An 18,981-nucleotide genomic window follows, 5' to 3' on the forward strand; every position below is an offset into this window, starting at 1 on the left:
ATTGCTCTGTCCAATAAAGGAAAACATACCAAATGCTGCCTTCGCGATCCTATCTACCTGAGACTCTACTTTCAAGGAACTGTGTACCTGCACTCCAAGGTCTCTTTGTTCAGGAACACTCCCTATGGCCTTACCATTAAATGAATCAGTCCTGCTCTGATTTGTGTTTCCAAAATGCAGCACCTCATATTTATGGAAAAAGAGAGGTCTGCAGATGCTGGAGATCAGAGCTGAAAATGTGTTGCTGGAAAAGCGCAGCAGGTCAGGCAGCATCCAAGGAACAGGAAATTCGACGTTTCGGGCATAAGCCCTTCATCAGGGCATAAGCCCGAAATGTCGAATTTCCTGTTCCTTGGATGCTGCCTGACCTGTGCTTTTCCAGCAACGCATTTTCAGCACCTCATATTTATCTAAATTAAACTTCATCTACTATTCCTCAGCCCATTGGCACATCTGATCATGATTGGTTCTGGAAGCATTGTTTACAATTGGCATAAATTATTTGGTTTATGAAGTATAATATCAACTTGCAGATAACAAACTTAGGGTTACGTTTAATACTGAGGAATACCTTGATAGAAACATTAACAAATTTGCAGGATGGACGGGAAGATGGTAAATGATTTTCAGTTTACTTATGCGCACTTGCATTTTGGTGAGAGTAAAGTTACTGTCTACTCCTTTTGAAAATACAAATCTATAAGAATCTAGAGGCACAGGAATCTAGATGTACAGATTCACATCATGCAACAGAGCAGTGCCAGTTAACAAAGCTGTAAAGCATACAAACAATTCACTGGGTTTCATGTATATAGTTACAAAATTTAAAAACAGTCAAGTTATGTTAAACATGTATATAGTAGTAAGAAGTGAGGTCTGCAGATGCTGGAGATCAGAGCTGAAAATGTGTTGCTGGTTAAAGCACAGCAGGTGAGGCAGCATCCAAGGAACAGGAAATTCAACTGATGAAGGGCTCTGGCCCGAAATGTCGAATTTCCTGTTCCTCGGATGCTGCCTCACCTGCTGTGCTTTAACCAGCAACACATTTTTCAGCTCTAAACATGTATATAACCTTGGTTAGATGTCCATTGGAGTACTGTTCATATTATTAAAAGGGTATAGAGGTGCATAGAAAATGCAAAACCGATTTATATGCATAATATCAGAACTCAGAGGGTGCAACTAACTGAAAGACTGATTAGGATAGCATTCATTCTCCAAGAAGATTAAGAGTTGACCCAGTCAAGGCCTTTAAAATTGTGAAAGGATTTGTAGAGTAGACACAGAATGTTTCTACTTAGAGGTTCAAAAACTGAGAATATTAAAAAGAAAATGGTCACTTATAGGTTCAGTAAGGAATTCAAGAAATCTGAAGAGTAATGAGGATATTGAACTCACTACCACTTAATTTTTAGGCAAATAATGTTGATGCATTCAGAGGGAATCTGGATAAATACATGAGGGTAATGAAGCATATGTTGACCTTTAAGTGTAGTAGGCCTGATAAGAACATTCAAGTCTGATAACCTATCATTTTGTCTTTAAACTTTTCCTCTGTGTGACCAAGTCTCGATGCAATCAGTGTTTCCAAGTACAAAGCATTAATAAAAATAAGCTCAAGAATTCCATTTTTATTCCACTTTGGATATGCGACACAACCATCATCAAACATTTTGTTTAGATTGAAAAATATAAGAATTTTATTGATTTCCAATTATGAATAACATCCCAGATGATTCATTGTGGCACTGTCTTATTATGAAAAGTACACCCGAAATTATGTAGTTCCTTTAAAACACCAGACTTGTTTACCATCATGGACTCATTTGTATCACTACCATGGCTGTTTCATTTCACAATGTTTTCATAAGGTCAATTCAACAGGCAGGAATCACACATCCTTTACTCAGCTCAAAACAAACAGCACAGTCAGCTCAATTGTGAATTGCTGTGTTAAACACTAAGGCATTCTGGGAATGAATAATCTTATCCATTTCATTATTTCATGCTGTAGTACAATGCCTAAATAAAAGATAAACTTAAACTTTAATCATGAGATGAAACCAAATATTTATCTGTATGTTATGAGTAAACATGTGCATACCTGTGCATATGCTTGCTCGCTCTCTTTTGCAAGAGAAAGAACATCCCTAATACTTTATGACCTACTATATAGTTTTATTAATCTGTGCTTAATCTCATCTGACCATGTTTAATGGCTTTCACCCAGCGTTAAGTATCAGTTTCAAATGCAAGATTTAAATGTACCTTACATTTTCAGGAGGCAAGAACAATGTTTACCCCAAAGGTTATTGTGATGAGCTCAAAGTCACCTGACTATAACCAAATCTTTTCATTTGCCAGGTTACTCATAAGATGACATGATAAATTTTCCTCAACTATCGGACTTCATTTGAAGGTCTAAAGATTTGCCAATTCAGTGTAGTAAAAACAAATTGTGTGTTTAGTTACACTTTATTTCACACTGTGTTGTAGTCTCAGTTAAGCAAAATATAGTGCAGGTAATAGTTTTGGTTAGTATTAGTAATAGTTTACTGAGGTAGTTAACGTTTTTGCTTCGCAAACCAACCAACGGCCAATTTTTTTAAAAAATGAATTTTATATTGCCAATCATTTACGGTCTTTCACATCTGATAATTAAAATGAAATAGCTCACAGATGGTCCAGTGGATAAATGCAACTTTGGTATAGAACAGGACAATGCAGATCAAAAGACCTGATTTGTAATTTCAGTTGGGGTTGATGTCTGTTCGAATGTGTCGATCTTTTTGGATGTGAGTTGGAGAAAAATCATGAATATCCCAAAAAAGATCATTTCCTGGTGATTGCTATGGATTAATATGGGGTACAGAGGACAAGGTTTCTACTGAAAGAATGCAAGATTTGGCTTAATTTATATAGCACTTACAACATGCATAGTTTCTTCAACATGCTGAAACATCTCCCTGTGCTTAAAAGGAGCTTTACAAAACAAAATATTCTCTGAATTCTAATATTTGGCATTGTCTGATTCTTGGCGCTTTTATGCATGGGAAAGAAAAAAATACAGGGTCTAGATTAGAGTGGTGCTGGAAAAGCACAGCAGGCCTTGGATGCTGCCTGATCTGCTGTGCTTTTCCAGCACCACACTAATCTAGTCTCTGGTTTTCAGCATCTGCAGTCCTCACTTTTGCCAAGAAAAAAATACACTCATTTAAGACTAAATAGAAATTTATGGAACATGATAAATAGGATATCAAAAGCACATTTTGCCAGAATTTTACTGGGGCACTCTGTGTCCCACTGCTGGGACCAACCATGTCTCTAAGCTATGATTGGGTAAACAGTAGGACCACAGAGAGGACTTCATCGATCATTGAGATGCCCTTGAAGGACCAGTAAGAACTTTTTTTATCATGCGAATGCCAGGTAGATAAGTCCATTATCATGCTTAGGCTATTAATAGACAAATTTGTTCAAACAATACAGTTTCTATCTTTGGAATATTCTGTGGAGGGGTGAGTGTGTTATTGCTTGTTCTGGTTAGATTCTGACCCACTTTAACACCCCTCCCTTCTCTCAATTACTCTAACGAGCTGGTAAAATCCTGGCTGTTGTGTCATGACAGGTCCTGCTGTCAGTCATTCTAATTAGGGATAGAGCTATTCATTGTATTTATTCACACCATGAATAGATAATAAAATTTGCATTTATTTTGTTGAGATATTAATTATAAATCAGGTGTTTTTTTAGTCCAGGTTCGTGTATTTTGGATTTATGATTGTCAGATTATTGTACAGCTAGCAACATGAAGTTATTCACATGCCATTGCTGCAGGTTTCAATTCATAGTTCCAAAAGAATGGAAGAGTAAATACCGACCTGTATGTGTCCATCTAGCTGGCACTGGAGATCATGTAAGTGGAGAGAACAGCAGTAAAATTTATTTCAATCTTCAAATGAATCAGCATAGTGTAGCTTGACTTCTTAAATACCTGGCAGTGTTGAAGTAAATTTAAAATTGTGATGGGGTCATTTTATATTCACAGCATTATTTATTTCCAACACTTTGTTTCAGCTATTTGCTCTTATCAAAATGCATTGTTTTTTCTGGAATATGATTTCATGTGTTCTCTTAATACTATTATGAAGATGTGTGTGTACTGGACCTTTTAAGAGAGTTAAAAGCTAGCAAAAACTACCTGACCGCACCAGGTATTCTGAAAAAAGATATGACGTAACTTGTCCTCCAGCTGCTGGGGGTAGCTAGGGTGGTTGGTTGCCTGGAAATGACAAAACAGATTTGAACTGGGCCAATCAGTTAACATTATACCCTGAACAATACCAAACTCCAGTCCAGTTTGAATTTAGTATATTGACAATCTTAAAAGTCAGTAACACAATCTGATGCTTTGGAGGTATAAGATCAGGGAAAATTGAACAGATGAGTGGAGAACTCTGCATGCTGCCCAGAAAAATAGCTCTCTTAAAAGGTACCTTTATCGATCAGTAACCTGCAAAGCAGAACCCCCAAAAAGACAACAAGAATACAGAGAAAACTGAAAGCTACCTTGTTTGGAAATTTTGTTTTCTAAATCTTAATGGGGACTTTTATCAGATTAGTATTGTAGAAGGGGAACGTAAAAGATAGGTTAGAGGAGGGACTTGTAAATAGTTGTTAGTTAATTATTCTCTGTTATACTTTAAGAAATAAACTTGTTAATTTTTACTTTAAGTAGTGCACAATTTCTCGAATTTTCACATATTACTGCACGGGATAAATCTTTTGTGTTGCGGGTTTAAATTAGTAAAAGGGTTTACCTCATGTTGTAACAATTCTTATCATTCATGTATAATTCTTGATGGAACATTCCAGTGGATCACTTCACTGTGAGGAGGCTTGGCCCTTCCTTTGCTCTTTATTTCTCTCTCCATCTCTTGCTGCTTTTGGATCAAGGTCGTTGAGTGTAACACCAGATATCGAAAATGTTTGAAGATCAGATTAGCCTTGTTTTGATACCCCTCTGCAACACAGTCATGGTCATTTGAGTGAGATGCTGGAGAATGACATTTGCCTTTGGAACCTCACTCTAGTAAAAAAAAAGTAAACATCTTCTGTAAAGATTGGTTTAAATGTCTCAACAAAACATAAGTTCTCAATTCCTTATGTAATTACCTGTTTCTCCCAAAAACAGTGAATACATTGCTTAGTTGATACCAGGAAACCCAAGCCATGGTTCATGGTTGTAACTGACCTTCACCAGAGCAGTCATTTGATTGCGTTTCTACAGTTATTGTAAACATACTTGATCTAGCAAGGAAATGTTAGACAAGATTCCAATTCCAGGTTGATAATTTTTGACCCCCCCCCCCCCTGGCCTGGAGAATATATACATTTCGACAGAACATAAAACCTGCTAACAGTGCCTCCAGAACTTTCTGAATTTTTAACCTCCATTTGGGCTGTTTCTACCAAATACTGAAAGTTTTTTTTATTGGTGAGTTTGTAAAAGATCATAGCCAAATACTCAGTTCACAATTTGTCATTGCTTCCAATCCCTTTTGCCAAAATCTTGCACTTAATTATTTTTCTTAATGCCTCTTTCCAATTAATGCTCTGTAGGGCTGCTGAATAAACACAGTTCAGGTGAATGCTTTATTAAACTCTATCATCTTGTTAAAGTTGCCATCACTCAAGCCCTAGTGCTTAAATTTCTTAAAAGATTCAGTCATTTATGGTGATCGTTTTGGCTGTTGGTCAGATTCATCACTATCTGGATTCAGGACTGGAAGTTGGAACATTGCTAGAGTGCACTATTTATACCATATTCATGTCATAAGAAAAGGTGCAATTTTTGTTCAGTTACTACTGACTTGCAGTAAATGTATATGTATCTGCAAAAACTCCAGAAGTGTGTTTTTCAGAGATAGAGCAAGGAAACTTATGTTTGGCTACAAAACAAATAGTTATAAATCTGGGTGCAGTATATATACTTTTTACTTGAATCAAGCAACTTGAAAGATGGTGTCAGTTTAAAATGTGATCTTTTCATATATTAAATATTCCATTTTCTTTAAAACTGTTTCTAGTTTTACTGGCGAAGGCGTACATTGATGGCTCGTCCGATGATAAAGGAAGCATGCATGGGATCACTTCTACTGGAAAATCCTTATTATATCCTTTTTGTGCACCCAATAATAACAGTTATTATTGTTATCATAATAACTGTTGCACTGCTATACTCAGTATTTTATGTGAGAGCTTCGAATTTAGCTTAGTATGGAAAACATGTTTCCAAGAATTTTCCAGAAACAACAATGGAAGGTATAGTCTTTTTGATTAAAAGTAAAATTGAAAATCTATTTTTGCATGCTTTTTTAAGTTCTTTCTTATAATAATTTTTCTTTAATCATTAGATTAATGAACATCTTATTTTCAAATTACAAAATTTAACATGATTTCTAAAACTAACTTCAAATGCAACAGCTGCCTCCTGTAGTGGAAGAGCTCGCCCTGACTTTGGGCTTGACCCCTGAATGGTGATAATCTGACAACATGACAGCAAGGAGTTTTTCCTCAAGTTTTGTTCACCTTTCGAGCACTCATTAGCTAAACATAGCCCAATCCTATCTGCACATGGACCTTTAGATATACATATCTACATTTCCATTGGGGTTCACTGAATAGTAAATAAAAGTGATGACTTTGCACTTTTACTACTCTTCCCCTTCCCTCAGAAACCAGGGGCGTTGGGTGCAATTGCAAACATACCACTAATGAGATTACATTTCTTAGTACAATTAGATATTGAACATATGAATCAGTTACTCACTACCTGAACGAACTGAGTTGGCGAAAATGCAGAAATTCATTATTATATAAATTAATAAAATTCATCTCCTTCAGACTATTGATTAAGCTTAATTACAGTCAGTATGCATTGAAGAATATATAAGAAATAATGAGGAAAATAAAGTGACAAATGCATAAAGGATAGAATAAACAGCCTGTCAAACCTATTCCTTACGAAAAAAACTGTGTTGTTTGTACGGTGATGGATTAACATTAATTTTTTTTGCATTCTTTCTAGAATTTGTTACCTTCAGTTCACTTGATTCTTTCTTGCATAAGTGTTTCTCAGATGATGCAAAAGTATAGGTATTTGTCTCCAGGTCATTGCCACTGCATTACTGGCCATCAGAGAATAGGAAAGTTAGATACTTGAATGAAGGCTGAACAATGTCTCTGAAGTTGGCTTCTCCAAGGAACGAGGCAGTGTCACAGCAGTAAAGTGATTATGTTTTGCATTGGGCTAACCTGAACTCTTAATCTATTTATTCTTTTGACTGTGCACAGTAGTAAATAAGTAAAACTCCTGAATTCTAAACCCCTTTATGACCTTGAAAGCAATTGACCAAAACTCTGGGTTATCTAAATAACATTCAGTTCCAGCACATTTCAGTCTGTTTTTCAGAACAGTGTGGGAGCCACAGTGCTCCGTGGAGTATTTGATCATGTGTCTGTGCTTTACAATAACCTTCAATCTGTTTATATTGGCTTGAGAATTGAGTGAAGCAGGCAGGTGCAGTTTTGTTTTAAATATAATAAACAAGATAATCAACATTTGGTAGTGTTAGCTATTTTTGAAGATCCAAATAGCTTCTCATTATCAAGTTTGAGGAGAATTTTTTTCCATTGGCTAGGCTTTGAACCTTTTGCCAATTTCTTCTTTGCTTCCATTAAGTCTGAGTACTTCATTAAAAAAATTAATTCAGCTGGTTAAATTATCTGTTTTGATATTAATGATCTTGCTGCTTGTAGCAGATTTGATATGAATTGGTGTACCCTGCAGTTTTAAGTATGCAGATGTCCAAGGTGTTGTGTATAGACCCGTGGTAGCAGCTCTGAAGTGCTAGATAGTATAAATATAGAATTAGGCAAGAGTGTAGCAAAGACAGAATTATGAAGGGTGGGGATTTTAACTTTAACCAAGATTGGGAGAGTCAATCAGGCACAGAAAGGTACTGAATTTCTGAAGTGCATCTGGGATAGTTTCCTATTGCATTTTTTTCCTGGATGCAGTGAGGAAACAAACAATATTGGATTTGATAATGAGCCGGATTTAACAATGAGCCAGATTTAATTAGTAACCTAATTGTTAGTGAACATTTATCAAATAGTGATTATAACGTGATTGAGCTCAATGTAGCCTTTGAAATTGAAAAGCATGAATCAGCTATTAGAATTTTAGATTTTGATTTGGCTGACTTTAATGAGATAAGACAGAGACTGTGCACAATAAACTGGGAAAATCTGCTAATGGGTAAAATAATTGAAAAATAGTGAAGTATGTTTAATGTAGAAACATAGACAATAGAAGCAGGAGTAGGCCATTCATCACCTTGAGCCTGCTCTGCAATTCAGTATTATCATGGTTGATCATCAATCTCAGTACTCTAATCCTGGCTTCCCTTCTATCCCTTTATCCCCTTAGCTACAACAGCTTTATCTAACTCCCTCTTGAAAACATAAAACAATATAATGATTTTGCCTCAACAACTTTGTGGTAGTGAATCAGCTCCCCATTCTCTAGGTGAAGAAATTTTTCCTCATTTCTGTCCTAAAAGGTTTACCCCTGATCTGTAAATTCCGACCCCTGGTTCTGGACTCCTCCACTATGCACTTAATGGTAACGTCCACGAGAGTGTTACTGAACAAAGACCTTGGAGTGCAGGTTCATAGTTCCTTGAAAGTAGAGTTTACAGGCAGATAGGATAATGAAGAAGGTGTTTTATATGCTTTCCTTTATTGGTCAGAGCATTGAGTATAGGAGTGGGACGTCATGTTGCAGCTGTATAGGACATTGGATCGACCACTTTTGGAATATTGCATGCAATTCTAGTCTCCTCCCTATCGGAAGGATGTTGTGAAACTTGGAAGGGTTCAGAAAAGATTTACAAAGATGTTGCCAGGGTTGGAGGATTTGAGTGATAGAGAGAGACTGAATAGGCTGTTTTCCCTTGAGTGTCGGAAGTTAAGAGGTGACCTTATAGAGTTTTATAAAATCATGAGGGGCGTGGACAGGATAAATAGACAAAGTCTTTTCCCTGGGGTGGGGAAGTCCAGAACTAGAGGGCACAGGTTTAGGGTGAGAGAGAAAAAATATAAAAGGGATTGAAGGGGCAACTTTTTCATGCAGAGGGTGGTGCATGTATGGAATGAACTGCTAGAGGAAGTGTGGAGGCTGGAACAATTCTAGCATTTAAATGGCATCTGGATGGGTGTATGAATAGGATAGGTTTAGAGGGATATGGGTCAAGTGCTGGCAAATGGGACTAAATTAGGTTAGGATATCTGGTCGGCATGAATGAGTTGGACCGAAGGGTCTGTTTCCATGCTGTACATCTCTGTGACTCAAGTTAGGAGGAGAGATTATATAAATTAGGTCTGTTTTCTCAACTATTTAGGAGATTAAGGTGTGATATGATTGAAGTCTTCAAGAAATTAACAGAAAAAAATCAGGATAGATAAAAATAAACTATTTCCACTGTTTGGGACTCTAAAACTCGTGGGCCTAGTCTGAGAATTAGGGCCAGACTGTCAAGGAGAGATGTTAGGAAACACCTCCACACACACAAGGTAATTGAGGTTTGGAATTATTTTCCACCAACAGCATGTAATGCCAGATCGATAGTTAATTTTAAGTTTGAGATAAACTTTTGTTAAGTAAAGACATTAATGGATTTGGTCCAAAAGCAGCTTTATGAAGTTAGGCCACGGATCAGCCATGATCTTGTTGAATGGTGGAACAGACTCGAATGGCTGAATTGCCTGTTCCTGTTTCTGTTCGCTACTCCATGTGTAGCCTCATCATTATTTTGTATAATTGCTGTCAGACTTTTTAAAAATTGCCTTTAGACCTCAATCCACCCTTAATCTGATATGCTGTTTTTCTTCCTAATTATTTTGCTGCTCTAAATGTTAATTTTGTGATCCACGTATGAGAACAACGTCCCTATGAATGCAGTCAGTTTTCCATCTCTCGTCATTTGAAAAGCTTTTTTAAAAAAGATTCCACCAAAGTTGGTAGCTTCACACTTCTCCACATGGTATTCCATCTACTATGTTCTTTGTTACTCATTCATCCAACCTGTTTATCCCTCTGTAGTCTGAGTCCACCTCACAACTTACCCGTCTAATCTTATTGTCAGCAAATTAGATAGATTATACTTGAGTCTTCTGATCTGAGTTATTGATATACTTTTTGTCTGTTTATTGTCTTTTAAAATGTATTTAAATCCATTATCTCTTATGTATAATTGAATGAACTACTTTCCTTGACAGTAATTGTACATGGCTACAGAAAGCCTAAAGATCAAATGTAAGTATTTTAGTAATTAGTGATCCAGTACTCCTGTATCTGCTCGTGTTTAATCCCTCTCTCTCCTCCCAGGAAATTGAACGACTATGCTTTTCCCTAACCAAGCTCAAATTTTGATCATTCTTATTGCTGAAGTGCTAGATTGTTTGCATATGGACATGATTCTAAATGAGAATCTTCATTCTTTGGTTTTTAGGCATTTAATGTTTCAATTCTTTAACTCCTTTGGATTACTTCTGAGAAATTGAATTACATTATTTTGTCTTAACATGCTTAGGATTTCCCCAAGGTGACCCATCACTCCTATTTGTATCAATGTCAAGGACCTGCAACACAACTAATTTCTTTGATTTTGAGAAAATTCTCCTGATTCTAAATTTCACTTTTCCTAAACATTACGTTTTAGGAGATAAAATTGGATGTTATTATGATCCTAGCAGATGGTGATACAGAAGACTTTCAGATCTTGGAGTGAAATCTGATTTGATGGATCATAATAATAAAAGTGAAATGGTAACTCTTATCTCTCCAAAGATATGGAGAGCCAGACCTACTGAGTTTCTTCAGCCCTCTCTGCTTGTTGTTATAGATCATCAGTTTCCTTTTGCAGTTTGGTTACTGTGGTATGCGCTCGCTGAACGTGTTGATGCAAGGCAACCAATGTTCTTGGAAACAAAGAGCACAATTCTATTATGAAAAGGACAACACGATTTTTTTTGTGTGTGACAATTTAGAAAGATCATAACCTAAGTAGCAATAATAAAGATTCAACCTTTTCCCAGCAATATCCGACACAGTCATTCAATTTCTTTCTTACCTCTTGAAGTTACAAGCATTTGCTATTGGTGACTTTCTACACCTGAACAGATGTGATTCTATATTGTGAATTCTATATTGGGCGGCACGATGGCTCAGCGGTTAGCACTGCTGCCTCACAGCATCAGGATCCCAGATTCGATTTCAGCTTCTGGTGACTGTCTGTATGGAGTTTGCACATTCTCCCTGTGTCTGCATGGGTTTCCTTTGGGTGCTCCGGTGTCCTCCCACAGTCCAAAGATGTGCAGGTCAGGTGAATTGGCCTTGCTAAATTGCCCATAGTGTTAGTGCATTAGTCAGAGGGAAATGGGTCTGAGTGGGCTACTCTTCGGAGGGTTGGTGTGGACTGGTTGGGCCAAAGAGCCTATTTCCATACTGTAGGGAATCTAATCTAATCTAATCTATATTATTGTTTTTCTCTGAAATACAATGACACTGGTTACTTCACTGACTTGTCCAAACTGAAATGTAAGGAAATCCTCGTCTGTCTAAACTACTAAAGCTAGGTTAAAACTGTGTTTCAGCTGTGAAAATCTGGTCTGCCACAACTAAACTGTTATTCTCGACTGAAACCTAATTGTGGTCCTTACTCTTCCCATTTATGTGTCACAAAAGCTCTATTTGCAAATATCACATCAATTAACTTGCCAGATAGTTTATCTACTCATTTGGCTTAAGTTACCTGCTTTCTTGGAAATAATACTTGAACTCAAATATGACTTTTGCTGTTAAAATCAAAAGTTGCCTCAACTTTAAAATCCAAAATTCTAAATGATAACTTATAGTAAGTCTTTATCATCGCATGTTATGCTAAGGTATACTACTTTCTCTTTACTTCTGTTATTGGTTATGCATCTAAATATGCTCGGGCTGGGAGATTTCTATCAGTTCACAACCCTTGTCTTATTGTGAGATAATTAGTAGTTTTACCCCCAAACTGCTCTGTTCTCAATTTAAGCCTAATTTTTTTTTAAACAATGGATAGTTGAAATTCTTAATCAGTTCTTGTGTTTTATTTTGTCATGAATCTCTCCAGATTGTAGTCTCTTTCAATAAGTAAAATTGGAGCAAAGCAAAAAACAACTTTTGTACTAGAGCAGGAAGTTTTGTTCTTCAAGCTTGATGCCTCAATTTTTGATGCTTGATTTGCGAGTTTAGGACTTAATCCCCTGTCTTTCAGCAGGTCAAAACATTAGCATAAACTTGCAGTAAACCAAAGAAGTGACATTGTATGGGTGAACTTTATTTTATTATTGCTAGCCATGATGTGGAGGTACCAGTGTTGGATTGGGGTGAACAAAGTCAGAAGTCACTCGACATCAGGTTCTAGTCCAACAGGTTTATTTAAAATCACAAGCTTTCAGAGCGCTATTCCTCCATCAGATGAATGTGACCAGGGATCTCTGGAATTTCTAATTGGATATAATCAGTACTGTTAGCATTTTGTGTTGGGGAGCTGTTTGACTATATTCTAGGTAGCATAGTTTCCAATTCTCATCTCTGCAGAACATTACAAATTGTGAAGATTCAGACAAATTGAGTTGCCTGTTTATATCTGGATCAATGTTGAGGTAAGAGAACTGAACAGATTAACAAAATGAACAGAGTTAATCCTTTATGAAATCTAATGTAAGAGAAAGAAATTGTGACTAATCCTTCATTTCAGCAATTATGTAAATTTTATTTCAGATATTGGGAAAGATCTGAGTTCAGAATCTCTATATTGGCCGTAGAGTAGTAGTTTTCATGACAACAGAAGTGGTGCAGTTGCTTCCACATATCTGAAATCAGAATGGAAAGTGAGCCAGCTCGCTGACATTGTCCACCATTCTATGGCCCATGATATTTCATGGGAAGAGGCTGAACGCTTCAGTATTGGCCTGTGTTATAGTCAGTTAGTCTAGATCGCTGTCTATGTTTGTGCCTCAAGAATGGCCTCTTGAGGTACAAAAGAAAACCTGTGAACCATAAAGCATCATATGTTTGTACCTTCAGGAAAGGGAAACTTTTTCAGAGATTTCTATTGATCTTTATATTGATAATAACAAGATGGTTTGAAGCAAAAAAATCTTAAAGCTGCAATTAATTGGATCCAGTTTTCGATTGTTCCATCTTATTTTCTGTGGACAGGAGGTCAAGTTTAAGGAATGTCTCTGATTTGTTTGTAATGGGAGGAGCTCTAGTCCTGGAGTCTGCGGCAATTCTTCATTGGTTGGAGAGAGGGGGTTATGGACCTCTAGGAATGACCGGGATATCAATGGGAGGTCATGTAAGTTTCACCATTTCATAAAGCTGTATAAAGATGAGAACATGTCATATCTGAAGGAAATAAAGGTTGAAAGTACTACAAATGGACTGTGCGAAGTAATTTTCATTTTTGAGTTTTGTATTTCTTTAACTATCATTTGGGATGAATGATTTGTTACCTGTTGGTCATTTAGTTGTTAGATGGGAATCCCTACTACTGTCAATGTTTACCTGACCCTTCCATACCTGGCCTCTCTATTCTTGACTTATACTCTATCTGTCAGATTCAGCAATTCTATTTTGATTCCCAGGCCCTTGTGTTTTGCCATTCTCTTTTGGTTCCATTTTCCCATAGGTACTTCCTCCTGGGCTTTAACGCTGGACTCTCTGCTCACTTGGCTTAGCTTCATCTGGCCTTTCAACTTTACAATTAGGCCTAAGTATTGAAAATTAGTATGCAATTAACATCATTAACACATATTCTAGATCTCCTTGAAATAGCTTAGTTGGTGGAATTTTGTAGAAGTATGAAAAACAGTATTTTAACATGATGTAAGAAAAATCTTGAATATTGTAGTGCATGTTGCAAAAATGTTTGTATTTTTAAATTACAAACATGAAGGATTTAGACTTTTGCATCAAACTGAAGAGAAGATTGGGGACCTGCAGAGTGGATGTAGTGATAGGGATTGCTGGATGGGGAGAGATTGGAATAAAGGCAGAAGAAGAGATGGGTAGTTAAAGACCAGACATTAGTGTACAGAAAATGTGTAGATTTGGATGGGCACAGTAGTGGAGCAGAAAACCTGACTGATTTATCAAATAGGAACAACATTAACATGAGCAGGCCAGAAAAGTGGGAATGATGCAATGAATACAAGAGGAATTACTATTATAAGATATTTGACTAGTTATGCATTACTCAGAGCTAAAGATCTTGGGAGAGCCTAGTAACATTTTTATTTGGAAATCTGAAAACCCAAATTTTACCAAATAAATTAAGCCACAAGACACACATCTAAACAGAAGTCAATGAACAAATATTATTAATTATATTCTACTTTAAATAGTGGAATATATTAAAAGTAGAATGAACACTTATTTATTCTCGAAGCTGAACTTCTTAACTCAGCTTTCCTTTTACACACTTTTGACTTATACCTTAATAACTCATAAATTGGAAAATTAACCATTTGATCTGAGTACTGTTTCAAAAATTCATGCAAGGGTTGAGATTACATCGTTCTTTGCTCTTATATAGTTGTCCTTTCAGACCACTTCTAACTGTTGCATGGTTATCAATTCTCAGCTCAACCCCAAAACAATATGAATGACTTGAATGTGAACTCCTTGAGTCTGAATTCTGGTTCTAACACTACAAAACATAGAAGCAGAAATAGGCCATTCAGCCCATTGAGTCTGCTGCACCAGTTAGTTATGAATTCCACTTCTGTGCCTTTTCCATATAACCCCTGATTCCTTTACTAATTAAAAATCTGTTTATCTCCGCTTTCAGTAGACTTCAATGACCCAGCTTCAACAGCCTTCTGTGGTAGAGAATTTCACAGATTTGCTACCTTGGAGAAGAAACTTCTCATCATCTGTCTTAAATATATGATTCCCTTATGAGATAATGCCCTGTAGTCCTGGACTTTCCCATGGGGGAAATAATTTTTTCTGCATCTACCCTGTTTGGTCTTCTAATAATTTGCATGTTTTAATAAGGTTGCTGCTCATCCTATATACCATCAAATAGAGGCTCAATCTACACAACCTGCCCTCATAAGACAGACATCAGCCTAATGAACCGCCTTTGGACTGTTTCTAAAGGTGGTGTATCTTTCCTTAAATAAGGAGACCAAATTGTTTACTGTATTCCATCTGGGGCCTGATTAGTGCTTTTGGCAAACTGTGTCTACTTTTATATTCCATTCCCTTTGAAGTAAAGGTCATCATTCCATTTGCCTTCCCTATTACCCAGTGAACTTGGATGTAAGCTTTTAGCGATTCATAGCCAAGGACTTCTAAATCCTTCTCTTTTCATTTAGATTACTTACAGTGTGGAAACAGGCCCTTCGGCCCAACAAGCCCACACCGACCCGCCGAAGCGCAACCCACCGATACCCCTACATATACCCCTTACCTAACACTACGGGCAATTTAGCATGGCCAATTCACCTGACCCGCACATCTTTGGACTGTGGGAGGAAACCGGAGCACCCGGAGGAAACCCACGCAGACACGGGGAGAACGTGCAAACTCCACACAGTCAGTCGCCTGAGGCGGGAATTGAACCCAGGTCCCTGGCGCTGTGAGGCAGCAGTGCTAACCACTGTGCCACCGTACCACTGTGCCACTGTGCCACCGTGTAGCTTTCTGCAGTCTTTCTGCATTTAAATAAAATTCAGCTTTTGTATTCTTTCTGTCAAAATGCATAACCTCATATTTCCCACATTATATTCCTTCTGCCAAGTTTTTAACCGACTCTTTTAACCTGCCCATATCTCTCTGCAGACTCTGTGTCGTCCTCATCACTTACATTCCCACTTATTTTTGTGTCATCCCTAAACTTGACTATTCAATTTCCTTATCCAAATCATTAATATTTATATATATTGTAATAATTGTGCCCCATCACTGATCCATGTAGCATGCCATTAGTTGCAGATTTCTAGCCTGAAAATGCCCCCCTTATCCCACCCTCTGTCTTCCATTAGTTAGTCAATCCCTATCCATGCTGGTATACTACCTTCAACATCAGGGCCTCTTAAGTAGTCTAATGTGTGGTACCTTGTCAAAAGCCTTCTAAAAATCCAACCTTATTAAATGCACTTCTTCCCTCTACTTAAACCTGTTTGTTACCACCTCAAAGAGTTCTAATATTCTTTATCTCTGGAGTCTTGCATGTAGCCGCTTTCTTTCCTTCTCAGTTTGTGCTAATGTCAACTGCTTTAAAACAGAACCACGTGCAATTTATTTCTGTTCTCCCACCTCTACCCATCATAAATAACTTCTTATTGACCCTTTTGCTTTTTCACTTTCGTCTTCCAGGCAAACTGGAAACATGACCAGTTACTGAAACAAGTTTTTTTTTTACAAAAGCTAGTCTATTGTAGTGTCATTAGAGCGGTATGGTGGCTAAGAGTGGTTAGCACTGTGACCTCTCAGTGCTAGGGACACAGGTTCAATTCCACCTTTGGACAACGGTCATTGTGGAGTCTGCACATTCTCCATGTCTGCGGGGTTTCCTTCGGGTCCTCCCACAGTCCCAAGATGGGCAGTTTGGGTGGATTTGCCGTACTAAATTGTCTGTAATATCCAGGGATGCACAGACTATGTGTATTAGACTTGGGAAATGCAGGATTACAGGGACAGGCTAGGAGGGTGTGTCTGAGTGGGCACCTCTTTGGAAGGTTGGTGTGGACACAGTGGGTTGAATGGCTTATTTTCACATAGGGATTCTACGATAGAGGTCTGCATCCTAGGAGAAAAGCTCTTCAGCCTATCAAGTTTGCGCTAGTCAAAAATGAGCACCAAACTATTCTAATTGCATTTTCTGGCACTTAGTTTGATACATCTTAGCATTGCAAGTGAACATCAAAATACTACTTAAATGTTGTAATAGTTGCAGAAACCATCAATCTTCCAGGCAGCGAGTTCCATCTTCCCACCAAAATGTCCTCTCTTCCCTCCTGCCCAGTACCTTCAATCAATTCTCCCTGATCATTGATCCCTCCGTTGAGAGGAATAGTTTCTTCCTGTCTACCTAACTTTACCACTCATAATTTTACACATCTTAATCATGTTTCCCCCCCCCCCTCAGTATCCTCTGCTCCAAGGAAAACAACCCCAGTCTATCCAGTCTGTCTTTATAATGAAAGCTCTTAGCTCAGGTAACATCCTCAAATCTCTGCACGCTCTCCAGTGCAAACTCATCCCTCCTGTAATGTGGATCCCAGAACTACAGGCAATACTCTAGCTGTAGCATAACCAACATTTTGTACAGTTTTAGCATAACATCCCTGCTCTTAAACTCTATGCTTCAGCTAATAAAGGCAAGTATCCCACATTCCATCTTCACCACTTTATCTACTTGCTCCATTACCTTAAGGGTTCTCTGATCCTCAGTGCTTAATAGAGTCCTCCCATTCATCATGTATTCCTTGGTCTTGTTTATTCTGCACCTAGACTGAATTCCATTAGCTACTGATCTACTCATCTTACCAGCCTGTCAGGGAAAACTAGTTCTTGAAGAGAACGTCCTCATAAAACAATGTTTATGCACTTTTGGGTTAATACCTATCACGGAATATAAATATCTTTGAATTTTGGACAAATTGCCTTTGAGTAAAAGAAGCAAGTTTAAGCCTTAGCTTGTAGAAAAATTGATATGTGGATTCTGGAGAAAACTGCTTTCTACTAATTGCAATAACACTAAATATTTTGTTTATAGATGGCATCATTGGCTGCAAGTAACTGGCCGAAACCCATACCCCTGGTACCTTGTCTATCTTGGTCTACAGCCTCGGGTGTTTTTACTACAGTGAGTAATTACTGTTGGTTCCAGTTCTGTGATTTGCTGCTTTGTTGCTGCTATGTACAATACTTACGCATGTCCTCAGATGTATAAGTATTGTACGTATAAACTGAATGGAATATTTTCTAAACTTTCTGACAACATCCCACTAATTTTTGAGAGTTTATCTGTTTCTGTAAAATGATGTCTTGTTACATTTATACTATAGATTCTCTATGAAATTCTTCTTGAAAATAGAGTTGCAACCTTTGATGATGATAAGATTTTGAGCTTACTTTTCCAGTTTAAATTACAAACATTAAGCTCTGAGCTAAGTAACTTTATTTAAATAGGAACTTGAAAGTTTTAAAATAACTTGTAACAATTATCACAACTTCACAGAAGTTGCAGCATAAAACAAATTTGGAATTAAAGTCTAAATTTTCTGCTGCTTCCACCTCACTGCCCCATACCAATTCATTTTGATGTTGCTAATCATCAATCCTAAATGCTACATACCTTAATTGAAAAGTGCTTAACCATCAGGGATAAGCCTGCAACTTTCCTCTATTCCCCTCAAACCATTCTGTGAAGAGATTCATGAAGCACTCATAACCTCTTACAAGCTTAGTCCATTCGTGCTGACATTTCCACCTCAAAGAAACTGAGCTTGTGAACCTCACTTTCATCTATCCCATGTTCCCCTGGCTCTGTGTTCTCCTTTGACACCACACTTTGCTCTAAGGTCTTCTCTATTGCCCATCCATGCTTCTCACTACTTTTCTCACTAGGACACTCTTACTGCTTTACTTACTTAGCCTTTGCTTAATGATTTCAACGTTAATACAGTTTGCTGCAGTTCTGTAAGTTCTTTGCTGCCTGACCTCCCTTAATTTTTACTTACCCATGTTTACAGCCAAATCCATGACCTTGCTGTGTTACCTAATCTCTCTTCCCATAAATTCAATTGCTGATTATCTCTTTCTGTATTCCTAATTGCTCAATGTTTCATTTCCAATTC

General features: G+C 37.4%; 1 protein-coding gene across 1 annotated transcript in view; it reads left to right on the plus strand.

Moving 5' to 3' along the window:
* Window positions 1–18,981, plus strand: part of abhd18 (abhydrolase domain containing 18) — a 66,348-nt gene that overhangs the window by 15,989 nt on the left and 31,378 nt on the right. Inside the window, exons 4-8 of the mRNA XM_060851368.1 lie at window positions 3,838–3,916; window positions 6,090–6,174; window positions 10,354–10,381; window positions 13,328–13,466; window positions 17,898–17,987. Coding sequence (XP_060707351.1) covers window positions 3,838–3,916; window positions 6,090–6,174; window positions 10,354–10,381; window positions 13,328–13,466; window positions 17,898–17,987 — 421 coding nt within the window. The remainder of the gene's footprint in view (window positions 1–3,837; window positions 3,917–6,089; window positions 6,175–10,353; window positions 10,382–13,327; window positions 13,467–17,897; window positions 17,988–18,981) is intronic.

Source organism: Hemiscyllium ocellatum, chromosome 36, assembly GCF_020745735.1.
Source record: "Hemiscyllium ocellatum isolate sHemOce1 chromosome 36, sHemOce1.pat.X.cur, whole genome shotgun sequence".
Taxonomy (NCBI): domain Eukaryota; kingdom Metazoa; phylum Chordata; class Chondrichthyes; order Orectolobiformes; family Hemiscylliidae; genus Hemiscyllium; species Hemiscyllium ocellatum.